Source organism: Oncorhynchus kisutch, linkage group LG1, assembly GCF_002021735.2.
Source record: "Oncorhynchus kisutch isolate 150728-3 linkage group LG1, Okis_V2, whole genome shotgun sequence".
Taxonomy (NCBI): domain Eukaryota; kingdom Metazoa; phylum Chordata; class Actinopteri; order Salmoniformes; family Salmonidae; genus Oncorhynchus; species Oncorhynchus kisutch.
Genome location: NC_034174.2, coordinates 17,490,748 through 17,517,159, shown reverse-complemented (window position 1 = coordinate 17,517,159; position 26,412 = coordinate 17,490,748). Strand labels below are relative to the sequence as shown.

The following is a 26,412-nucleotide window of genomic DNA, read 5'->3' as shown; positions in this document are numbered from 1 at the left end:
AGCATGTGGGAACAACAGACTGGGATAGGGATTGATTGAATATGTCCGTAAACACACCAGCCAGCTGGTCTGCGCATGCTCTGAGGGCGCGGCTGGGGATGCCGTCTGGGCCTGCAGCCCTGCGAGGGTTGACACGTTTAAATGTTTTCCTCACGTCGGCTGCAGTGAAGGAGAGTCTGCATGTTTTAGTTGCGGGCCGTGTCAGTGGCACTGTATTGTCCTCAAAGCGGGCAAAAAAGTTATTTAGTCTGCCTGGGAGCAAGACATCCTGGTCCGTGACTGGGCTGGTTTTCTTTTTATAATCCGTGATTGACTGTAGACCCTGCCACATACCTCTTGTGTCTGAGCCGTTGAATTGAGATTCTACTTTGTCTCTATACTGACGCTTAGCTTGTTTGATTGCCTTGCGGAGGGAATAGTTACACTGTTTGTATTCGGTCATGTTTCCGGTCACCTTGCCCTGATTAAAAGCAGTGGTTCGGGCTTTCAGTTTCACGCGAATGCTGCCATCAATCCACGGTTTCTGGTTTGGGAATGTTTTAATCATTGCTATGGGAACGACATCTTCAACGCACGTTCTAATGAACTCGCTCACCGAATCAGCGTATTCGTCAATGTTGTTGTCTGACGCAATACGAAACATATCCCAGTCCACGTGATGGAAGCAGTCTTGGAGTGTGGAATCAGATTGGTCTGACCAGCGTTGAACAGACCTCAGCGCGGGAGCTTCTTGTTTTAGTTTCTGTCTGTAGGCAGGGATCAACAAAATGGAGTCGTGGTCAGCTTTTCCGAAAGGAGGGCGGGGCAGGGCCTTATATGCGTCGCGGAAGTTAGAATAGCAGTGATCCAAGGTTTTTCCAGCCCTGGTTGCGCAATCGATATGCTGATAAAATTTAGGGAGTCTTGTTTTCAGATTAGCCTTGTTAAAAGTCCAACTTCACTGGACTTTATGCAAACTGGAAACCACATATCCTCGGATGGGGCCACAGTGTCTCCTGACCCCTCCTGTCTCAGCCTCCAGTATTTATGCTGCAGTAGTTTATGTGTCGGGGGGCTGGGGTCAGTTTGTTATATCTGGAGTACTTCTCCTGTCCTATTCGGTGTCCTGTGTGAATCTAAGTGTGCGTTCTCTAATTCTCTCTTTCTTTCTCTCTCTCGGAGGACCTGAGCCCTAGGACCATGCCCCAGGACTACCTGACATGATGACTCCTTGCTGTCCCCAGTCCACCTGGCCATGCTGCTGTTCCAGTTTCAACTGACCTGAGCCCTAGGACCATTCCCCAGGACTACCTGACATGATGACTCCTTGCTGTCCCCAGTCCACCTGGCCATGCTGCTGCTCCAGTTTCAACTTCCACCTGACTGTGCTGCTGCTCCAGTTTCAACTGTTCTGCCTTATTATTATTCGACCATGCTGGTCATTTATGAACATTTGAACATCTTGGCCATGTTCTGTTATAATCTCCACCCGGCACAGCCAGAAGAGGACTGGCCACCCCACATAGCCTGGTTCCTCTCTAGGTTTCTTCCTAGGTATTGGCCTTTCTAGGGAGTTTTTCCTAGCCACCGTGCTTCTACACCTGCATTGCTTGCTGTTTGGGGTTTTAGGCTGGGTTTCTGTACAGCACTTTGAGATATCAGCTGATGTACGAAGGGCTATATAAATACATTTGATTTGATTTGATATCCTGAGGCCACATTTATTGTAGCTGGGAATTTCAACAAAACAAATGTGAGGAAAAGGCTTCCTAAATCCTATCAGCATAGCGACTGTAGCACTCGACCATTACTACTGCAACTTCCGGAATGCATACAAGGCCCTCTCCCGCCCTCCTTTCGGCAAATCTGACCATGACTCCAATTTCCCCCCCTTCCTATAGGCAGAAACTCAAACGGGAAGTACCCGTGCTAAGGACTATTCAAGGAATCCATGCTTCAAGATTGTTTTGATCACGCGGACTGGGATATGTTCCGGGTAGCTTCGGAGAATAATATTGACGTGTACAACGAGACGGTGACTGAGTTTATCAGGAAGTGTATAGGAGATGTTGTACCCACTGTATCTATTAAAACCTAACCTAACCAGAAACCGTGGCATTTGTGCTAAACTGAAAGTGCGAACCACCGCATTTAACCATGGCAAGGAGACTGGGAATATGGCAGAATACAAACAGAGAGGTCATTCCCTCCGTAAGGCAATCTAACAGGCAAAACGTCAGTATAGAGACAAAGTGGAATCGAGATTCAATGGCTCAGACACGTGACAGGGTCTACAGACAATCATGGACTACAAAAGAAAACCAGCAACGTCGCGGACACCGACATCTTGCTCCCAGACAAGCTTAACATGTTCTTTGTCCGCTTTGAGGATAACACAGTGCCACCGACGTGGCCCGCTACCAAGGACTGAGGGCTCTCCTTCTCCGTGGCCGATGTGAGTAAGACATTTAAACGTGTTAACCCTCGCAATGTGTGTTTACGGACATATTCCATCTCTCCCTATCCCAGTCTGCTGTCTCCACATGCTTAAAGATGGCCACCATTGTTCCTGTTCTCAAGAAAGCTAAGGTAACTGAACTAAATGACTATCACCCCGTAGCCACCACTTCTGTCATCATGAAGTGCTTTAAGAGACTAGTCAAGGATCATATCACCTCCACCCTACCTGATACCCTAGACCCACTTCAGTTTGCTTACCGCGCCAATAGGTCCACAGACGATGCAACCACCATCACACTGCACACTGCCCTATCCCATCTGTACAAGAGGAATACCTATGTACGAATGCTGTTCATTGACTAAAACTCAGCATTCAACACCATAGCTCATCATTAGCTTGAGACCCTGTGTCTGAACCCTGCCCTGTGCAATTGAGTCCTGGACTTCCTGATGGGCCGTCCCCCAGGTCGTGAAGATAGGAAACAACACCTCCACTTCGCTGATCCTCAACACTGGGGCCCCACAAGGGTGCGTGCTCAGCCCCCTCCTGTAGATAAAAAGATCATCAAGGACAACAACCACCCGAGCCACTGCCTGTTCACCCCGCTATCATCCTGAAGGCGAGGTCAGTACAGGTTCTTAAATGGAGCTCTTAAATGGAGCTTCTCCAACATAATTCAGGTAGAATCAGGAATTCCCCAGGGCAGCTGTCTAGGGCCCTTACTTTTTTCAAAGCTGGAACCGAGAGACTGAAAAACAGCTTCTATCTCAAGGTCATCAGACTGTTAAACAGCCATCACTAACTCAGAGGCTGCTGTCTACATACAGACTTGAAATCATTGGCCACTTTAATAAATGGATCACTTGTCACTTTAATAATGCCACTTTAATCATGTTTACATATCTTGCATTACTCATCTTATATGTATATACTGTATTCTATACTATTCTACTGTTTCTCAGTCTATGCCGCTCTGACATTGCTCATCCATATATTTATATATTCTTAATTCCATTCCTTTACTTAGATTTGTGTGTATTAGGTATTTGTGGTGTATTGTTAGATATTACTTTGACACACTTACTTACTTAGATATTGCTGCACTGTCGGAACTAGAAGCACAAGCATTTCACTACACCCGCAATAACATCTGCTAAACACGTGTATGTGACAAATAAAATTTGATTTGATTTCATAGGTACTTAAATATTTTGTATTGACCATTCACTCTCTGAATGGCGCACACACACACAATCCATATCTCAATTGTCTCAAGGCTTAAAAATCCTTCTTTAACCTGTCTGCTCCCCTTCATCTACACTGATTGAAGTGGATTTAACAAGTGACATCAATAAGGGATCATAGATTTCACCTGGATTCACCTGGTCAGTTTATGTCATGGAAAGAGCAGGTATTCTTAATGTTTATGTGTGTGTGTCTTACGTTCTCTGAAGGGGAGGCCAGCGTGTGTCTCTGGAGTGCGACTAAGCAGAAGTAGCGGCTGGGAGGGCGAGGTGGAGGGGAAGTTGACCACCTTCATAGAGCCCTTCAGGGAAAGGTCATGTCCCAGGAACAGGAAGTACTGTTGCTCCAGCCCCACCCCTGTCTGAGACGCCACTTCCTCACAGAAGATGGCCGCCCTGGTGAGCGAGACGGGAGAGGTGGTGGGAAGGGGGCAGGGTGGATGTAGGTCAAAACAGGTGTGTGTGTGAGTATAGACTGGCAAGTTTGTGTGTGTATGTGTGTGTGCGTGTTTGACTCACGTGTTGTAGTGGGGAATGTATAAGCGGTGAGCTGTGGCCTGTTGCAGGGAGAACAGATAGACCGAGACTCTCTGTAGTATCTCTGTGGTGGCAGAAAAGAACTGGTCGAATGTCCAACACTTCTCCTGGTCTGCCTCCAGTATCCCAGCCAACACTGGGACTAGCTGACACCTCAGACCCCTATACAAAAGAGAGTGAAAGAGGGAGAGTTAAACTGCAACTTCAGATACACTCATTAAAGGCGCTATGACAAGTCTCTCTTGGCTGAGAGTTGAGGAAAGACTGACACCTTGTTTTAATAAGAAACAATGTGTTGGAAATTCCAAATTGTTTGCATAGTCAACTTACACACAGTACTGACACACACACTTACCCCACCAGACATGCCACCAGGAGCCTTTTCACAGTCCGCAGGTCCAGAACAAATTCAAGGTACCATTATACAACTGTGATACAGAGCCACACTATAAAACTGTGATACAGAGCCATGAGTACATGGAACTCCCTTCCATTTTATATAGCGCAAGTGAACAACAAACCTGGTTTCAAAAAACAAATAAAGCAACACCTCACGGCACCATGCCTCTTCCCCATGTGACCTACTTGTTGTGTGTAGGTACTGACATGTATGTGTAACTGATAGATGCACATGCTATTTTACAGTAAACAAACTGACAACAGACTTTCAGCACGCTTAAAGGGAAGGACATTTAACAAGCACAGCACTTACACAAATGACTGAGGATTGGTTGAGAGAAATTGATGGGAGCTGTTTTGTTAGACTTTAGTGCGACTTTGGACATTATCAATTATAGTCTTCTGCTGGAAAAACGTATGTCTTATGGCTTTACACTCCCTGCTATATTGTGGATAGAGTTAACTGTCTAACAGAACACAGAGGGTGTTCTTAAATAGAGCTTCTCCAACATAATTCAGGTAGAATCAGGAATTCCCCAGGGCAGCTGTCTAGGGCCCTTACTTTTTTCAATCTTTACTAATGACATGCCACTGGCGTTGAGAAAAGTCTGTGTGTCTATGTACAGTTGAAGTCGGAAGTTTACATACATCTTAGCCAAATCCATTTCAACTCAGTTTTTCACAATTCCTGACATTTAATCTTAGTAGAAAATCCCTGTCTTAGGTCAGTTAGGATCACCACTTTATTTTAGGAATGTGAAATGTCAGAATAATAGTAGAGAGAATGATTTATTTCAGCTTTTATTTATTTATTGTTAACATTAGAAGCCTACTCCCTAAGTTTGTTTTACTCACTGCTTTAGCACACTCTGCCAACCCGGATGTCTTAGCCATGTCTGAATCCCGGCTTAGGAAAACCACCAAAAACCCTGAAATCTCCATGGCTAACTATAACTTTTTCCACCAAGATAGAACTGCCAAAGGGGGCGGTGTTGCAATCAACTGCAAAGATAGATAGTAATACAGAACTCTGCAGGCTAAGTCTGTACCCAAACAATTTGAGCTTCTACTTCTAAAAATTCACCTTTCCAGAAACAAGTCTTTCACTGTTGCCGCTTGCTATAGACCTCCCTCTGCCCCCAGCTGTGCCCTCGATACCATATGTGAATTGATTGCACCCCATCTATCTTCTGAGCTCGTGCTACTAGGTGACCTAAACTGGGACATGCTTAACGCCCCGGCCATCCTACAAACTAAGCTTGATGCCCTCAATCTCACACAAATGATCAATGAACCTACCAGGTACAACCCCAAATCAGTAAACACGGGCACCCTCATAGTCATAGTCATCCTAACTAATTCGCCCTCCAAATACACCTCTGCTGTTTTCAATCAAGATCTCAGCAATCACTGCCTCATTGCCTGCATCCGTAATGGGTCTGCGACCTAACGACCACCCCTCATCACTGTCAAACGCTCCCTGAAACACTTCTGTGAGCAGGCCTTTCTAAACGACCTGGCCGGGGTATCCTGGAATGACATTGACCTCATCCCGTCAGTAGATGATGCCTGGCTATTCTTTAAAAGTGCCTTCCTCACCATCTTAAATAAGCATGCCCCTCTCAAAAAATGTAGAACTAGGAATAGATATAGTCCTTGGTTCACTCCAGACCTGTCTGCCCTTGACCAGCACAAAAACATCCTGTGGCGTTCTGCATTAGCATCGAATAGCCCCCGTGATATGCAACTTTTCAGGGAAGTTAGGAACAAATATACACAGGCAGTTAGAAAAGCTAAGGCAAGCTTTTTCAAACAGAAATTTGCATCCTGTAGTACTAACTCCAAAAAGTTCTGGGACACTGTAAAGTCCATGGAGAATAAGAGCACCTCCTCCCAGCTGCCCACTGCTCTGAGGCTAGGAAACACTGTCACCACCGATAAATCGACTATAATTGAGAATTTCAATAAGCATTTCTCTACAGCTGGCCATGCTTTCCACATGGCTACCCCTACCCCGGTCAACTGCCCGGCACCCTCCACAGCAACCCGCCAAAGCCCCCACCATTTTACCTTTACCCAATTCCAGATAGCTGATGTTCTGAAAGAGCTGCAAAATCTGGACCCCTACAAATCAGCCGGGCTAGACAATCTGGACCCTCTCTTTCTAAAATTATCTGCAGAAATTGTTGCAACCGCTATTACTAGCCTGTTCAACCTCTCTTTCTGAGATTCCCAAAGATTGGAAAGCTGCCACAGTCATCCCACTCTTCAAAGGGGGTGACACTCTAGACCCAAACTGCTACAGACCTATATCTATCCTACCCTGTCTTTCTAAGGTCTTCGAAAGCCAAGTTAACAAACAGATTACTGACCATTTCGAATCCCACCATACCTTCTCCGCTATGCAATCTGGTTTCAGAGCTGGTCATGGGTGCACCTCAGTCACGCTCAAGGTTCTAAACGACATCATAACCGCCATCGATAAGAGACATTACTGTGCAGCCGTATTCATCGACCTGGCCAAGGCTTTCGACTCTGTCAATCACAACATTCTTATTGGCAGACTCACTAGCCTTGGTTTCTCAAATGATTGCCTCGCCAGGTTTACCAACTACTTCTCTGATAGAGTTCAGTGTGTCAAATCGGAGGGCCCGTTGTCCAGACCTCTGACAGTCTCTATGGGTGTGCCACAGGGTTCAATTCTCAGATCGACTCTCTTTTCTGTATACATCAATGATGTTGCTCTTGCTGTTGGTGATTCTCTGATCCACCTCTACGCAGACAACACCATTCTGTATACTTCTGGTCCCTCCTTGGACACTGTGTTAACAAACCTCCAGACGAGCTTCAATGCTATACAACTCTCCTTCCGTGGCCTCCAACTGCTCTTAAATGCAAGTAAAACTAAATGCATGCTATTTAATCAATCACTGCCCACACCTGCTCGCCCGTCCAGCATCACTACTCTGGATGGCTCTGATTTAGAATACGTGGACAACTACAAATACCTGGGTGTCTGGTTAGACTGTAAACTCTCCTTCCAGACTCACATTAAGCATCTCCAATCCAAAATTAAATCTAGAATCGGCTTCCTATATCGCAACAAAACATCCTTCAATCATGCTGCCAAACATACCCTCGTAAAACTGACCATCCTACCGATCCTCGACTTCGGTGATGTCATCTATAAAATAGCCTCCAACACACAAACTGGATGCAGTCTATCACAGTGTCATCCGTTTTGTCACCAAAGCCCCATACACTACCCACCACTGCGACCTGTACGCTCTCGTTGGTTGGCACTCGCTTCATACTCGTCGCCAAACCCACTGGCTACAGGTTATCTACAAGTCTCTGCTAGGTAAAGCCCCGCCTTATCTCAGCTCACTGGTCACCATAGCAGCACCCACTCGTAGCACGTGCTCCAGCAGGTGAATTCCTTGGTCGTCTATCCTTTCAGTTCTCTGCTGCCCATGACTGGAACGAATTGCAAAAATATCTGAAGCTGGAGACTCACATCTCCCTCACTAGCTTTAAGCACCAGCTGTCAGAGCAGCTTACAGATCACTGCACATGTACATAGCCCATCTGTAAACAGCCCATATATCTACCTACCTCATCCCCATATTGGTATTTATTTATTTTGCTCCTTTGCACCCCAGTATCTCTACCTGCACATTCATCTTCTGCCGATCTACCATTCCAGTGTTTAATTGCTATATTGTAACTACTTCGCCACCATGGCCTATTTATTTCCTTAACTTACCTCATTTGCACTCTGTATATAGACTTCTTGTTTTCTTTTGTTCTACTGTATTATTGACTATGTTTTGTTTATTCCATGTGTAACTCTGTGTTGTTGTATGTGTCGAATTGCTACGCTTTATCTTGGCCAGGTCGCAGTTGCAAATGAGAACTTGTTCTCAACTAGCCTACCTGGCTAAATAAAGGTGAGAAAAAAATTCATCACATTCCCAGTGGGTCAGAAGTTTACATACACTCAATTAGTATTTGGTAGTATTGCCTTTAAATTGTTTAATTTGGGTCAAATGTTTCGGGGAGCCTTCCACAAGGCTACCCAAAAATGTGGCCCATTCCTCCTGACAGAGCTGGTGTAAATGAATCAGGTTTGTAGGCCTCCTTGCTCACACATGCTTTTTCAGTTCTGCCCACAAATTTTCTATAGGATTGAGGTCAAGACTTGGGATGGCCCCTCCAATACCTTGACTTTGCTGTCCTTAAGCCATTTGGCCTCAACTTGGAAGTATGCTTGGGGTCATTGTCCATTTGGAAGACCCATTTATGACCAAGCTTTAATGATGTCTTGAGATGTTGCTTCAATATATCCACATAATTTTCCTTCCTCATGACGCCATCTATTTTGTGAAGAGCACCAGTCCCTCCTGCAGCAAAGCACCCCCACAACATGATGCTGCCACCCCCGTGCTTCACAGTTGGGATGGTGTTCTTCGGATTGCAAGCCTCCCCCCTTTTCCTCCAAACATGACGATGGTCATTATGGCCAAAAAGTTATATTTTTGTTTCATCAGACCAGAGGATATTTCTCAAAAAAGTATGATCTTTGTCCCCATGTGCAGTTGCAAAACATAGTCTGGCTTTTTTATAGCGGTTTTGGAGCAGTGGCTTCTTCCTTGCTGAGTGGCCTTTCAGGTTATGTCGATATAGGACTTGTTTTACTGTGGATAAAGATACTTTTGTACCTGTTTCCTCCAGCATCTTCACAAGGTCCTTTGCTGCTGTTCTGGGATTGATTTGAACTTTTCGCACCAAAGTACGTTAATCTCTAGGAGACACAACGTGTCAGTATGACGGGTGCATGGTCCCATGGTGTTTATACTTGCGTACTATTATTTGTACAGATGAACGCGGTACCTTCTGGCGTTTGGAAATTGCTCCCAAGGATGAACCAGACTTGTGGAGGTCTACAATGTTTTTTTCTGAGGTCTTGGCTGATTTCTTTTGATTTTCCCATGATGTCAAGCAAAGAGGCACTGAGTTTGAAGGTAGGCCTTGAAATACATTCACAGGTACACCTCCAATTGACTCAAATGATGTCAATTAGCCTATCAGAAGCTTCTAAAGCCATGACATCCTTTTCTGGAATTTTCCAAGCTGTTTAAAGGCACAGTCAACTTAGTGTATGTAAACTTCTGACAACTGGAATTGTGATAGAGTGAATTATAAGTGAAATAATCTGTTTGTCAACAATTGTTGAAAAGATTACTTGTGTCATGCACAAAGTAGATGTCCTAACCGACTTGCCAAACGATATTGTGTTAACAAGAAAATGGTGGAGTGGTTGAAAAACGAGTTTTAATGACTCCAACCTAAATGTATGTAAACTTCCAACTTCAAATGTATGCAAATGACTCAACACTATACATGTCAGCTACTGCAGCGACTGAAATGACTGCAACACTTAACAAAGAGCTACAATTAGTTTCAGAATGGGTGGCAAGGAATAAGTTAGTCCTAAATATTTAAAAAAAACTAAAAGCATTGTATTTGGAACAAATCATTCACTAAACCCTAAACCTCTACTAAATCTTGTAATGAATCATGTGGAAATGGAGCAAGTTTACACCCCCTGCTATACACCCCCTGCTTTACACACGTACATATGGATTTTGTGTTGTAGATATGTGGTAGTAGAGTAGGGGTCTGAGGGCACACAATGTGTTGTGAAAATATGTTGTGAATGTATTGTAATGTTTTAGAAATGGTATAAACTGCCTTCATTTCGCCTTGGCAGCAGCTAATGGGGATCCATAATAAATACAAATAAAGGGGTCAGTTGTCCAAATGAATCCATTCAACTGAAATGTGTCTTCCGCATTTAGCACAACCTCTGAATCAGAGAGGTGTGTGGGGCTGCCTTAATCGACATCCACGGCATCCGGAGAACAGTGGGTTAACTGCCTTGTTCAGGGGCAGAACGACAGATTTTTATCTTGTCAGCTTGGGGATTTGATCCAGCAACCTTTCGGTTACTGGCCCAATGCTCTAACCACTAGGCTACCTGCCACCCCTCAAATACACACACACTACATGTTAATGTTTTTAAATTGTAAAGTCTTTTGTCTGTAATATGTCGGACCCCAGTAAGACTAGCTGTCTCCATTGGCTTTGGCTAATGGGGATCCTAAGACAAAGGTACTGACTTTGAGAGCAGGCAGCTGTTTGGTAGCTGGTAGCTCCACTCTATAAGTCCGTCGTTGACCTTCTGAACTCCAGCAATGGCCCCTACTGGCTTCTCTTTGGTGATCTTAAACCTGCACGTCACAGACAGGGGAAGAGGGGGAGCAGAGAGAGGAGAAGACACTAGCTCTTTATTTTACACTCCTATTTCAACTGTTGCTGTGTTTGTTTAGACTAATCCCAAAGAAATAAAAGAGCAATTATTAGACAATTTCAACATAGTAATTACATGCACACTTACTGTTGTATCTATGAAACACACCACCCAGAGACTTACATGGTGGGTTTGTTCCTGCGGGGTCCTCCGTAGGGTGTGAAGGGTAAAGAACCGGCGGCAGCGTGGTAAAACGTCACTCCAATACTCCACAGGTCAACACTCACACCATAGGCCTTGTGCTGGGGCCTACGCAGTACTGCACGCTCATACATGTCTGGGTGCTACACACACACACACACACACACACACACACACACACACACACACAGAGAGAGAGAAGGTCAATAACACACACCATAGCCTGCCCTAACTTATGTTATCTGCTGAGGCACATGAAACACTACAGGCTCATACATCCCAGAAAACATTCAATCTCCCCTCCCTCTCCATACCCTCCTTGTCTTCTCTCCTCCACTACCTCTCCTCTCTACTCCTCTCCTATCCCTCTCTCTCACCAGGTATTCCTCTGTTCCGTAGATGGAGACAAACTTCTCTTCATCTTCTAGTTCTCTGGCCGCTCCGAAGTCTGTTAGCTTATAGACGGACCTCCCGTCCTCTCCCACCTGACGCATGATGTTCCCAGGCTTAATGTCCCGGTGCACCACCCCCTTCTCACGCAGATGGTTCATCCCTTGCACTAGAAGAAATAGGAGGAATGGTTCATTCCATTAATTGGGGGGGACGATGACTAACTTCTCCCCTCATCCCCAGGCCCCAGGCCCCTAACCTCTCTACCCCTCCTCACATACCCACACACTGTAGTACTATGAGGAACTCTGTCTCAGGCAGACCAAAGGTGTTCTCTGGCTCTTCCAGCAGACTGAGCAGACTGCCTCCTGAACAATACTCCATCACCAACACCTTTTGTTTATTGCTCAGCTAGAGAGAAAGAGAGACAGAGAGAGTTAATACATAAATACAAGGGAGAGTTGAAACGGCAGACTATATACAGACTAATATAAGTCTTCTCCTCACTCATTATCTCCTCCCCCTTCCCGTCCCAACTCTCCCCTCTCCCGTCCTTAACTCGTCTCCTCCTCACCTCCTCCACAGAGAAGAGCTTGACAATGTTGTTGTGGTTGAGTCTCCTGAGCATTTCAAACTCTCTCATCTGAACCTCGTACGGACGGCTGTAGCTCAACTGGTTAAACACCTTCACCGCAACCTGCTCCCCTGTCCTCTACACACGGACACACACACGGACACACACACACGGACACACACACACACAGTTATAAAAAGTTATAGTTATCATATTTTTTTGTCATATGACATTGTTATGTAGTTGTCATAAATTTACAGTGTTACCATTGGGCTCCATGATAGACATGCTAGGTTATCACAGTGAAGATATGTTCCGTGTAAGAAGTAGCCTACACCTCAAAGTTTAGATGCGGATGACATCTCATTCACTCTGAAGTTTTTGATCTAGTTAGATTTTTCTTTTATGTACTGAATTGGTGTGTGTGGGCGTATGCTGATGTGCGTAACAATGTAGTCTGTGGGGAGGTGCTGACGCGTATAATGGTATATAGCGTTGTTGAGTTCACCTTGGGGTCATGATAGGGGCTGTACCGAATGTTTGATGTATTATAATAATTGATTAGGCTTATGAGTAGAAGGTAATGACATTGGCAGTGACATCACTATGGATTGACTGCAAGCATAATAAAACAACTGGGACCCTTTCATATTTTGCAGAACTTACTCAGAAACATGCGTGCTATGTTCCTGTTGTCAACTTCTGTATGCAATTGCATTAATAAATGAATGATTGATTTACTTAAAGATATTGTCTGAATGCTAATTTCACCAATGAGCCAATGATTGACAAGGAACAAGGGACGAACCCCAACAGCGTATATCAGGTTCAGTGATTCTCAATGTTGACCCTGGGAACCAACTGTCTGTGCCCGATGTGGCTCTGAGCATCACTTTGGCATTTAGCCAGTGGCAATTTTAGCATGTAAGTCTTGGTGGGGGGGGGGGTTTATATGCATGCCAGCAAAAACACTACACAACACTAAACAATAGATTCATTGCACTATGAAGGCACCAACGGTGCCCACAAATTGTGATGGCCTACATAAAGTTGGCCTGACAGCTGAGCTTTCCTTTCAGCAACATGGAGTGAATCTTTACCACTGCTACACCTGGCTATCAGCAGAGCCTTGTCTGGCAGCGAAACAGTTCATTCAGGCTCATTTACTGCCTTTAAAAAACATAGCTGATATGACTGACTTGCTTAAACAAATGTGGTTTCTACTGACAATTGAAGTGTACAAACTATGGCATAAGGAGACGACGAGCGGATAAGAGGCAATCCGTAATTTAGATTAAGACATTAATGAGCGAGTTAGGACAGACTTAGTCAATATAACTATTTGTTCGTCGCCAGACCCACTGGCTCCAGGTCATCTATAAGTCTATGCTAGGTAAAGCTCCGCCTTATCTCAGTTCACTGGTCACGATAACAACACCCACCCGTAGCACACGTTCCAGCAGGTGTATCTCACTGATCATCCCCAAAGCCAACACCTCATTTGGCCACCTTACCTTCCAGTGACTGGAACGAATTGTAAAGATCGCTGAAGTTGGAGACTTTTATTTCCCTCACCAACTTTAAACATCAACTATCTGAGCAGCTAACCGATCGCTGCAGCTGTACATAGTCCATCTGTAAATAGCCCACCCAGTCTACCTACCTCAACCCCATACTGTTTTTATTTTATTTACTTTTCTGCTCTTTTGCACACCAGTATCTCTACCTGCACATCATCATCTGCTCATTTATCACTCCAGTGTTAATCTGCTAAATTGTAATTATTTGCTCCTATGGCCTATTTATTGCCTACCTCCTCATGCCTTTTGCACACACTGTATATAGACTTTCTTTTTTCTACTGTGTCATTGACTTGTTTATTATGTTATTGGCTTGTTTATTGCTTACTCCATGTGTAACTCTGTGTTGTTGTCTGTGTCACACTGCTTTGCTTTATCTTGGCCAGGTCACAGTTGTAAATGAGAACTTGTTCTCAACTGGCCTACCTGGTTAAATAAAGGTGAAATAAAAAAAATTAAAACACTTGTGTGTATAAGGTAGTTGTTGTGAAATTGTTAGATTACTTGTTAGATATTACTGCCTGGTCGGGAACTAGAAGCACAAGCATTTCACTACACTCGCATTAACATCTGCTAACCATGTGTATGTGACAAATAAATTTTTATTTGACACTGTGATGCAGTGCCTTAGACTACTGAGCCACTCAGGGGGCCCTGGATGGGCACTTTTAATGTAAGTCTATGGCAGCACCCAAGGGGCTTGAATTTTCAAGCTCTACCCATATAATTTCCAGTGACCTAGTGTTCCCATGAGTGACAGAACACTGAGACAATCATGGCACAACTAGAGAACATTACCTACCCCTACGCGTCATATTTACCGCTGGCTGCCCCACCACCACAGAAAGCACTGAGCTACGGTGAAACACCTGCATTTTGGAGTTGCCTTACTCAAGAAAGCAAAAAATTGATTGTATGTGGCTTTATTAACCCAATTATGATTATTGAATTATTTTTGCTAAACAGCTCGGCCCCAACTGCCCTGAATGAAGCGTTGCCACTGCACCTAGCTCACAACAATCTTTTTTTTGTAAGGGTGAGTTTAGAGTACTACCTTGTTGCGGGCCTTGTAGACACTGGCTGTGGCCCCCTGACCAAGCACATCTCCCAAAGACCACAGGTAGTTGGCTGTGCTCGCAGTCATCTTCTCTGTCATCTACAGCCTGGAGAATTCTGATTGGCTGCAGTAGGGAATATACAGAAGGCCATGAGTCAAGAACTGAAACATACCTTCTATTCAGAATAAAAACTATTCACAGGATGTTGGTGTGGAATGGAGAGTCAAGGGGTGGGGTTCATATAAAGTCAGAGGTAATGTGGACTTCTCTCTGGTCAGAAAGGTAAACAACAAGGGGGAAGAAGTTCAAGTTATAGCTCAAATATAGATTCAGAACTTTTGTGAAATAGCACAGATACAAATATATGGCAAATAGAAATCAAACTGGATGGACATCAGAAATAGAGCATGGCCAGCACTAAAAACAAACCAAATATAACTATTGTAAAATAGATTGTGTCTGTAAAATGTGTATAGTATGTATAAGCTGGAAGCAGAAGCCTAAGTGTTATTGTTTATGAGTTGACTCCAATTGGGGGAGGGGTGGTAGGGTTTGGGGAACAATAAAGGAAGGTATATTAAAAAAGTCTGTATGTGTATACAGTTGAAGTCGGAAGTTTACATACACTTATGTTGGAGTCATTAAAACTCATTGTTCAACCACTCCACAAATTTCTTGTTAATTAACAAACTATAGTTTTGGCAAGTTGGTTAGGACATCTACTTTGTGCACGACACAAGTCATTTTTCCAACAATTGTTTACAGACAGATTATTTCACTTATAATTCACTCTATCACAATTCCAGTTGTCAGAAGTTTACATACACTAAGTTGACTGTGCCTTTAAACAGCTTGGAAAATTCCAGAAAATGATGTCATGGCTTTAGAAGCTTCTGATAGGCTAATTGACATCATTTAAGTCAATTGGAGGTTTACCTGTGGATGTATTTCAAGGCCTACCTTCAAAGGGGCGCCTAGTGGTTAGAGCGTTGGACTAGTAACCGGAAGGTTGCAAGTTCAAACCCCCGAGCTGACAAGGTACAAATCTTTTGTTCTGCCCCTGAACAGGCAGTTAACCCACTGTTCCTAGGCAATCATTGAAAATAAGAATTTGTTCTTAACTGCCTTGCCTAGTTAAATAAAGCTAAAATAAAAGTCAGTGCCTCTTTCCTTGACATCATGGGAAAATCAAAAGAAATCACCCAAGATCTCAGAAATGTTTTTTCCAAACGCCTGAATGTACCACGTTCACCTGTACAAACAATAGTTTGCAAGTATAAACACCATGGGACCACGCAGCCGCCATACTGCTCAGGAAGAGCGGAAATGAATGTATGAATGTACCTTGGTGCAAAAAGTGCATATCAATCCCAGAACAACAGCAAAGGACCTTGTGAAGATGCTGGAGGAAACGGGTACAAATGTATCTATATCCATATCGACATAACCTGAAAGGCCGCTCAGCAAGGAAGAAGACACTGCTCCAAAATCGTCATAAAAAAGCCAGACTACGGTTTGCAACTGCTAATGGGGACAAAGATCGTACTTTTTGAGAAATGTCCTCTGGTCTGATGACACAAAAATAGAACTGTTTGGCCATAATGACCATCGTCATGTTTGGAGGAAAAAGGGGGAGGCTTGCAAGCCGAAGAACACCATCCCAACTGTGAAGCACGGGGGTGGCAGCATCATGTTGTGGGGGTGTTTTGCTGCAGGAGGGACTGATGCACTTCACAAAATAGATGGCATCATGAGGGAGGACAATTATGTGGATATACTGAAGCAACATCTCAGGACATCAGTCAGGAAGATAAAGCTTGGTCGCAAATGGTTCTTCCAAATGGACAATGATCCCAAGCTTTCTTCCAAAGTTGAGGCAAAATGGCTTAAGGACAACAAAGTCAAGGTATTGGAGCAGCCATCACAAAGCCCTGACCTCAATCCTATAGAAAATTTGTGGGCAGAACTGAAAAAGCATGTGCGAGCAAGGAGGCCTACAAACCTGACTCAGTTACACCAGCTCTGTCAGGAGGAATGGGCCAAAATTCACCCAATTTATTGTGAGAAGCTTGCGGAAGGCTACCTGAAATGTTTGACCCAAGTTCAACAATTTAAAGACAATGCTACCAAATACTAATTGAGTGTATGTAAACTTCTGACCAACTGGGAATAAGCTGAAATAAATCATTCTCTCTACTATTATTCGGACATTTCACATTCTTAAAATAAAGTGGTGATCCTAACTGACCTAAAACAGGGAATTATTACTAGGATTAAATGTCAGGAATGGTGAAAAACCGAGTTTAAATGTCTTTGGCTAAGGGGTATGTAATCTTCCGACTTCAACTGTATATGTATGCATGTACACTACCGTTCAAAAGTGTGGACGGTAGTGTACTAATGGTTGACTAATGGTCAATTAGCCTTTGAAAATGATAAACTTGGATTAGCTAACACAATGTGCCATATTAACACAGGAGTGATGGTTATTTATAAAACACCTCTGTATGCCTATGAAGATATGTGTGTGTGTGTGTGTGTGTGTGTGTGTATATATATATATACACACACATTTGGTAGCATTGCCTTTAAATTGTTGAACTTGGGTCAAACATTTCGGGTTGCCTTCCACAAGCGTCCCACAATAAGTTGGGTGAATTTTGGCCCATTCCTCATACCGATATATATTATATATATATATATATATATCGGTATGTTTATGTATGTATATCGATAGATATATTTAACCCCAAAATATATGGGGGATTGGAAATACAGACAATTACATTGATGGAAGCAATAATCTATCTGCAATACTAAAGCTGATCCACCCACTAAAAAGAAGTTCAAGTTCCCAAAATGTGAAGTGAATAGATAAAAGGCTACCTGTAGATACATTCCACTGTCCCTAATCATACGGTCTATGGTAGGGCCTATCGATGTTGATACACATCTGTTGAAAACGAAGATAAACACTGTAATGTCCTGGACAGCTGAGACCAGTGAGGTGTTGTGAGGTGTTGTGAGGTACACTCCCTGGGCTTTGTGACAGGGTTTAGTTATAAAAAAAACAAGATTTACTACACATTACTAAAGACAATGTGTGTGTTTAAAAACGGATAGGGGAACAAACTTGCCAAAACTGAAGTTCAAGGTTCGATGGCTTGAATAAAAGGTAGCCTACCTGTCTCGTTTTTCGTCACAGGGACAAATTTGAACTCTTTGCATCCACAATCTGCTACATTTCGCTGATGTTTCCCGAAAAAACAGATGGCAACCTCACCTATTCTCCGTCACTGAACCGGGTAATCATGGAAGATTTCGGCGGAAATGCAACTACAGTCTGTGCATTCTATGCAAGTTTCGATTCAGTGCTGTAACTTCCGAGTTGTGCACCAGTTTACTTTACAGTTAAGCTCTGGCGATATCTAGTGGCTTATATTGTGTACTACACCCATAGAGCTCAATGTAATTTCATTTATTGGTTACTTCCAGTTTTATCATCTTGGTTGGAGAAGCACAGATAATAATATTCACATTGTTGATGAATTCCAGGCCTGGACTATTAAAAATAACTGTAAGGGGTGTTCCTCAAGGTTTCCTTTTCAATTATAGGCAAATAGAACAAACCTTGTCTCTAGCAGGATGTCTCAAACCACATCCTGATTGTTGTTGTAGACAAATCGAGGAGGAGACATCTCTGAAGTCACAAGTGTGATCAATGGGACAAGAGTCTCATCCATGTGTGTGTGTGAGTGAGTGAGTGAGTGAGTGAGTGAGTGAGAGTCAGAGAACCAGATGCGTGCAATCCATCATCATCACCATTATCACTGTCATCATAATCTCCACAACAACGCAGACAACTTTATAGCAAGCAATGTTTATTTAAAAAAAAGTATACTACAAGAACTACACATATAATTATATAAGGACTATTTGATTAAACTACTATTGCTATTACTGTACAATATTGTACCAGAAAAAGAGTGTACCTCTGTAATGTACAACATTGTATATACAAAGTACATCTTAACACAGGATTCTCCATAATACAGAGGCAACTATACATATATTTGACATTACCGTCGTTTTTTAGATCTTGTTTTCAAATGGACAAGAAATGCATATTTAACAATAGTTAATCATAATAAAATCATCCTCACTCAATCAGTCCTGGAGCACACCATGTCATTTTAAGTGCATGATGATTGATTTGAGCTCAACTGATAATATGGTGTGGAGACTGAGGCTCCTAGCTCCTATACAACAAAGCCAAGATAACACAGACACCAACCACAAAGCATCACCCATGAGTGTATGTTCATATGACGTGTGTGTTAATGCCTATTCACCCCACCCCACACACGCACACGCACAATCCCTCCAGTTGCTAAGATGAGGTAAGGGGAGCAACACAATGTAAAATACACACACAGAAAAAACATTACAATTAGAATGAAATCCCCCGTTACAGATCATTTGGGAATGCAATAAAACAAGTATATACCTGCATGGCGGGGAGGAAGCAATAAGGAAGGAACCACACAGAGGGATATTAGTGTGTCTGTGAGAAGAGAGGCAGAATGCTAGGAGGAGAAACGTACAGAGAGAGCAAGGTGATAGGGAGAGGTGTCTGCTGCTTTTCTAGCCTCAGGGATCTCGAAGCCCTGACATTAAATATCCTGGTCTCAGACAGTGTTAAAGCTGTCAATAACTAAAGCATCCTGCCGCCTCCCACTAACCTTGACCAATCAAAACATTCTGTCTCCTCCCCTTGACGAATCACAGTTCAGACTTCAGAAAATGCTACCACAGTGACAGACAGGACAGGACCGGTTGGAGATTGACCACATGATGCAACAGACAGTTAGGGAGTCACAGCAGAAGTTCTCTTAAAGACGAGCACAACAGAACATACCTCAGGGCTGTTCCTGTATATTATTTCATTGGATTATATCAATCCAATCAGTTATTGGATGCCGGTCTACCATGACACACATCAATGCTATTGGAAGAGAAGCGACAGAGGAGACGGTGTGACACTTTTCCTGTTGTCCTCTGACTTTAGCGGCTGGGACTGAGAACTAGTCAGTCACACAAACATTAAGCCTAGTGATCAGTGATACTGGTAGCAGAGTGGCTCTGGCGACACAGGTTCTGCTGTCTTTGTGTCCCATCCTGTTGGTCCCATGTCTCCAAAGAGCAGGCATTAGTTGGTTCCCTTAATGATGAGTGATTAACGCTGACTTCTGAGAGTTGTGAAGGGTCACTGACGCACACACACACACACACACACACACACACACACACACACACACACACACACACACACACACACACACACACACACACACGTAGACGGCTACACAGTTTAGTATTACATATTCTGAGGATAAACTAGGTGGAAGAAAATAAGCATAAAGTAATGTTTATGAATGCGCTTGACGAGGTTTGTTTGTGCTTGTATCTAAACAAACTCTTCCACCTCACTGAGATTCCTCATCTGCACATGTCCAGTTATCACCATGGTTAATAAACTATACATGTAAAAAGAACCCTTTTTGCTGATTTTGGAGTTATCATTTGTGTGAAGCTGGTGTAAGAGGCGCGTTTGGTAGTATTGAAAATAGATGCAGTCAGTCAGCACTGCGACTGCTGTGGCCCCAGCATGCGAGGAGAACCTGAAAGGCATTTAGCTGCCACGTCACACACACACACGTCACACACATGTGTATGTGTGTGTCTATTCCACTTCTGTAACAGAGCGTATATTAATGCTGGGAATCTAAGGGAGAGAGAAGCAGCAGGCCTGGCATGCTGCTAAGCTGATGAGTCTGTCAGACTCTTATTGCTAAAGAAAGGTTGGTTATTGAGAACAGCCATGTCGTGCACATAAACACCAGCAGGAGGTGCTGTTGGAAAGCTAGACAAGCGTTGCATTATGTGGGTAAATACAGAATGTAGAGAAGGACTTTTAACTATTGTCCTGCAGGGCCCCATCAATACACACCTGGGACATTGGTGATTGGGCTCTCTGGCCAATCAATTACATTACAACTTCCACTTAGAAAAGTAAAGCAGCATTCCTTTGGCCCCTGAGGGGTGCTAATTGAATAGCCCTGATGAATAGTATAGTAGAGTCTAGTAGAATACAGTAGAAAAGAGTGTGGTGTATAGCAGCTATACTGGTGAGCGTTGTTGTTCGAACGAGTCACCACAACACTCAGCTTGCCTACACACAGGAGGATCAGAGACATAGCCTGGTCCTCTTCTCTTCACGTAGAAAGAGGCATTCCAATGCTCTCTCCATCCATCCATCTGTCTGTCCATCTCTGTCTCTTTCTGTCCAGGATGGCTCACACGCACCTCACACAAGCACACTCACACACACACCTCACACACACACACTCACCTCACACAGGCACACTCACACACACACACCTCACACAGGCACGCTCACACACACACAGGCACGCCTCACACAGGCACGCTCACACACACCTCACACAGGCACGCTCACACACACACACACACCTCACACAGGCACGCTCACACACACACAGGCACGCCTCACACAGGCACGCTCACACACACACCTCACACAGGCACGCTCACACACACACCTCACACAGGCACGCTCACACACCTCACACAGGCACGCTCACAAACACACGCCTCACACGCTCACACACACACCTCACACACACACACAGTCACGCTCACACACACACCTCACACACATACACACATGCACACTCGCACAGGCACGCTCTCACACACCTCACACACACAAACACACACACACACAGGCACGCTCACACACACACCTCACACAGGCACACACACACCCTCTCACACACACACCTCACACCAGTATATACAGCACCATGTCTCTTTATTGTCATGCTGTATGTTCGTTTTGATCCCTTGTTTGAGTCAGTCTCCCATAATGCTTCGTTTGGGAGGGTAAGCTGATCCTAGGTGAGAGCTATCCCACTTGTCATTGGGTGAGGGGAGATGGGGCAGTGGTTTGTGTATGGAAGGGGAGCGTGTGTGATGTCACTCCTCAGGCGGGGCAGGACTTGTCGTTGGGCTGGGGTGGGGGTGGGGGAGGAGGGGGGACAGTGGAGGTTGGGGACCCCATAGCCGGACTGCTGCTTCCTCCTCCCTTGGGGAAGACCACCGGCTTGGGCCGCGTGGCTGGAGGACGAGGCTCTCGGAAGGAGGGAGTGGAGAAAGAGAGGGCTGAGGAGGCGAGAGAGGAGGGCAGGGGACTCCTGGGATAGGAAGGGCGGAAGGAGGAGGGGACGTCGCTAGCGGACGAAGCGCTGCGTTGGAGAGGGTGTGAGTGTGGAGATCCTGCGCCGTCGCTGTCCCTCAGCAGACGGGAGTGGAGGGGACTGGAGGGCTCTGATGCGCCCCCTCCTCCCCCACCACACACACCCTTCAGCTGCTCCAGAGTGTCCAGCACCACATCGGGGGTGTGTGTGTGCTGGACACTGCTCTGCCTCTCCAGCTCTCTCAGAGCAGAGCTCATAGCCGCCTCGATATCCTGAAACAGATAAGGAGATATCAGACAGAGATACAAATCAGAACACACACACACACATTTGGTAGGGCTGAGACGTGAGGGGTCAAATGTGAGAGGTGAGGTGTCAGGGGTCAGAGGTGGGCGAACCTGTGAGGTGGGCTCCAGCTGAGTGATGACCTCAGGGTCCAGAGGTCTGTGGTTGCTGAAGCTCTTAGAGCGCCCCGCTGTGGTCGCTTTGCGGAACTGAGGGCTTTCCACCTGCACAACAAATAACACTCCTTACAATCAGCAAAACAATAATGATAGATAATATTACCCAGCAGTCATAAAAAGTTACCTTGGTCTTGAGAGAGGAGTGGCGTGTAATGGAGGAGTTGAGGACACTGTGGGCGCTGACTGGTCGTTTATCCCCACCCTCTTTCACCAGAGCCCCTCCCACAGGCAGACTGGCCGTCCTCACACCCCCACCAGTCGCCCCCGTTGGGGGTACGTCACCCCCCTGTCCTCCCTCAGACACCCGGAAGGTTCTACGGATACTCCCCAACTCCGGCTTCTTCCTCATCCTGACAGAGAGCGGAAGAGAGAGAGAAGGGGGGATTGGATTGGTTAGAGAGAGCGAGAGAGAAGGGGGGGATTGGATTGGTTAGAGAGAGAGAGAGAGAAGGGGGGGATTGGATTGGTTAGAGAGAGAGAGAGAGAAGGGGGGATTGGATTGGTTAGAGAGAGCGAGAGAGAAGGGGGCGATTGGATTGGTTAGAGAGAGAGAGAAGGGGGATTGGATTGGTTAGAGAGAGAGAAGGGGGGATTGGATTGGTTAGAGAGAGCGAGAGAGAAGGGGGCGATTGGATTGGTTAGAGAGAGAGAGAGAAGGGGGATTGGATTGGTTAGAGAGAGAGAGAGAGAGAGAGAGAGAAGGGGGATTGGATTGGTTAGAGAGAGAGAGAGAGAGAAGGGGGGGATTGGTTAGTGAGATTTTATTTTTCATAAACAACAAGTGTAGACTAACAGTGAAATAATAATAGAAAACCTTGCAGAGAGCCTATCCAACTGACAATCTCTTAGAAAAAATATAAACTATTGAAACCAAGATTTAAAAATAACTGATGGCATAAGATGGAGGGAATGTTGGAGCATAACTAACAAAATTACAGTTAACAAAAATGTATGCTTAAATAATCCAGTATAAACGAAAGTACAGTATATAATTATAATCAAGAGACAGAATGAACAAATGACACAGCATGACAGCAGTCATGTCAAGTGTTCAACTAATAATGATTCAATAATCGATGCCTTTTGGGAACGCTAGAAAGTTCCGAAGTTGTGGGCGGAGCTAGAAAGTAGTCAGAAGTATTACAATATAAACGTAATTTATTTCCATCAGTCTGCATATTTCAAGACAACATATGGTGGTGTAGTGAGATACCCAATGGGCTGGACGGTTCTCTTCTCATCACTCATTTAGATCAAATTCAAGCCTCTATCATTGATACAATGGACAAATCAAATGATTTATTCTTGAAATATTGAAATAACATGGGCGACTGAGAACAACAAATTGGTACAATTTAAGACCAAGTGGCAAACAATAATGCAGGCACTAGGGATGGAGGTGTGACCAGGCACTAGGGATGGAGGTGTGACCAGGCACTAGGGATGGAGGTGTGACCAGGCACTAGGGATGGAGGTGTGACCAGGCACTAGGGATGGAGGTGTGACCAGGCACTAGGGATGGAGGTGTGACCAGGCACTAGGGATGGAGGTGTGACCAGGCACTAGGGATGGAGGTGTGACCAGGCACTAGGGATAGGGTGTGACCAGGCACTAGGGATGGAGGTGTGACCAGGCACTAGGGATGGAGGTGTGACCAGGCACTAGGGATGGAGGTGTGACCAGGCACTAGGGATGAAGGTGTGACCAGGCACTAGGGATGGAGGTGTGACCAGGCACTAGGGATGGAGGTGTGACCAGGCACTAGGGATGGAGGTGTGACCAGGCACTAGGGATGGAGGTGTGACCAGGCACTAGGGATGGAGGTGTGACCAGGCACTAGGGATGGAGGTGTGACCAGGCACTAGGGATGGAGGTGTGACCAGGCACTAGGGATGGAGGTGTGACCAGGCACTAGGGATGGAGGTGTGACCAGGCACTAGGGATGGAGGTGTGACCAGGCACTAGGGATGGAGGTGTGACCAGGCACTAGGGATGGAGGTGTGACCAGGCACTAGGGATAGAGGTGTGACCAGGCACTAGGGATGGAGGTGTGACCAGGCACTAGGGATGGAGGTGTGACCAGGCACTAGGGATAGAGGTGTGACCAGGCACTAGGGATGGAGGTGTGACCAGGCACTAGGGATGGAGGTGTGACCAGGCACTAGGGATGGAGGTGTGACCAGGCACTAGGGATGGAGGAGTGACCAGGCACTAGGGATGGAGGTGTGACCAGGCACTAGGGATGGAGGTGTGACCAGGCACTAGGGATGGAGGTGTTGACCAGGCACTAGGGATGGAGGTGTGACCAGGCACTAGGGATGGAGGTGTGACCAGGCACTAGGGATGGAGGTGTGACCAGGCACTAGGGATAGGGTGTGACCAGGCACTAGGGATGGAGGTGTGACCAGGCACTAGGGATGGAGGTGTGACCAGGCACTAGGGATAGGGTGTGACCAGGCACTAGGGATGGAGGTGTGACCAGGTACTAGGGATGGAGGTGTGACCAGGCACTAGGGATGGAGGTGTGACCAGGCACTAGGGATAGGGTGTGACCAGGCACTAGGGATGGAGGTGTGACCAGGCACTAGGGATAGGGTGTGACCAGGCACTAGGGATGGAGGTGTGACCAGGCACTAGGGATGGAGGTGTGACCAGGCACTAGGGATGGAGGTGTGACCAGGCACTAGGGATAGGGTGTGAGCAGGCGGGTCTGGGCAGAGGAGATGTAGTTGTTGTTTGTATGTGTCTGTAATTTGTCATTTGGATGAAAACATTTGTTTTTGTAATGTAAAAAAAAATCTGTTGGTGCAGTATACGAATTGTAGTGGGTCCATGGTGTTTGGGATGATGGTGTTGATGTGCGCCATGACCAGCCTTTCAAAGCATTTCATGGCTACAGACATGAGTGCTACGGGGCGATAGTCATTCAGACTATTGGGTCAGTGAAGGTGTAAATGAGGAGATGATGCGTTGTGATTGGTTCTTGTGTGTGTCTCTTACTTGTTGAGGTTGGCCAGGTAGACGTCAGCTACATGAGCTCCAGTGGGAGAGGCAGCGATGCCCCTAGTGGACACTCTCTCCTCCTGCAACTCCGCCTCAGTCTTAGGACTGCCTCTGCCCCCGTCCTGCCTGTAACATACACACACATAGTCACACTACAGCCCCGTCCGTCCTGGAACACACACAAACACATACACACACACACAAACACACACAAACACACACTACAGCCCCGTCCGTCCTGGAACACACACAAACACATACACACACACACAAACACACACTACAGCCCCGTCCGTCCTGGAACACACACAAACACATACACACACACACACACACACACTACAGCCCCGTCCGTCCTGGAACACACACACACACATACACACACACACAAACACACACTACAGCCCCGTCCGTCCTGGAACACACACACACACATACACACACACACAAACACACACTACAGCCCCGTCCGTCCTGGAACACACACACACACATACACACACACACACACACACACACAAACACACACTACAGCCCCGTCCGTCCTGGAACACACACACACACACACACACAAACACACACTACAGCCCCGTCCGTCCTGGAACACACACACATAATTACACTACAGCCAAGCCAACTAGATAGAACACCATTCTCTCATCTTGTCTATGGTGGTCTGCACAGCACTGGTCTGACGAGCTTTGTACTTGTCTAAACACTGGTCTGACGCACTTTGTACTTGTCTGTACTGGTCTGACGAGCTTTGTACTTGTCTAAACACTGGTCTATACTGGTCTGACGAGCTTTGTACTTGTCTAAACACTGGTCTATACTGGTCTGACGAGCTTTGTACTTGTCTAAACACTGGTCTTCTGGTTTCTTACATGTCCTGAACCACTATGTACTGGTGAGGCACTAGTCCGTCCACT

At 45.4% G+C, this 26,412-nt stretch overlaps 2 protein-coding genes across 4 annotated transcripts in view; both read right to left on the bottom strand.

Moving 5' to 3' along the window:
* The window catches only part of ikbke (inhibitor of nuclear factor kappa B kinase subunit epsilon), a 49,027-nt gene extending 30,944 nt beyond the window's left edge, over positions 1-18,083 (bottom strand). The window contains exons 1-9 of one of the 3 annotated variants that reach the window (XM_020493201.2): positions 17,921-18,083; positions 14,733-14,859; positions 12,099-12,236; positions 11,806-11,935; positions 11,512-11,693; positions 11,117-11,277; positions 10,803-10,913; positions 4,204-4,383; positions 3,884-4,080 (exon numbers count right to left, since the gene is read on the bottom strand). In XM_020493201.2, coding sequence (XP_020348790.1) covers positions 3,884-4,080; positions 4,204-4,383; positions 10,803-10,913; positions 11,117-11,277; positions 11,512-11,693; positions 11,806-11,935; positions 12,099-12,236; positions 14,733-14,834 — 1,201 coding nt within the window. In that variant the 5' untranslated portion in view covers positions 14,835-14,859; positions 17,921-18,083. The remainder of the gene's footprint in view (positions 1-3,883; positions 4,081-4,203; positions 4,384-10,802; positions 10,914-11,116; positions 11,278-11,511; positions 11,694-11,805; positions 11,936-12,098; positions 12,237-14,732; positions 14,860-17,920) is intronic. The other 2 variants (XM_020493191.2, XM_031789409.1) reach the window with 2 other exon arrangements.
* A 514-nt stretch (positions 18,084-18,597) lies between these two features.
* The window catches only part of LOC109877935 (SLIT-ROBO Rho GTPase-activating protein 2-like), a 133,089-nt gene continuing 125,274 nt past the window's right edge, over positions 18,598-26,412 (bottom strand). Inside the window, 5 exon segments of the mRNA XM_031833832.1 lie at positions 18,598-22,288; positions 22,415-22,525; positions 22,605-22,830; positions 25,481-25,609; positions 26,368-26,412. The exon segment at positions 26,368-26,412 is cut by the window's right edge and continues 154 nt beyond it. Of these exon segments, the coding sequence (XP_031689692.1) occupies positions 21,803-22,288; positions 22,415-22,525; positions 22,605-22,830; positions 25,481-25,609; positions 26,368-26,412 (997 nt within the window). The 3' untranslated portion in view covers positions 18,598-21,802.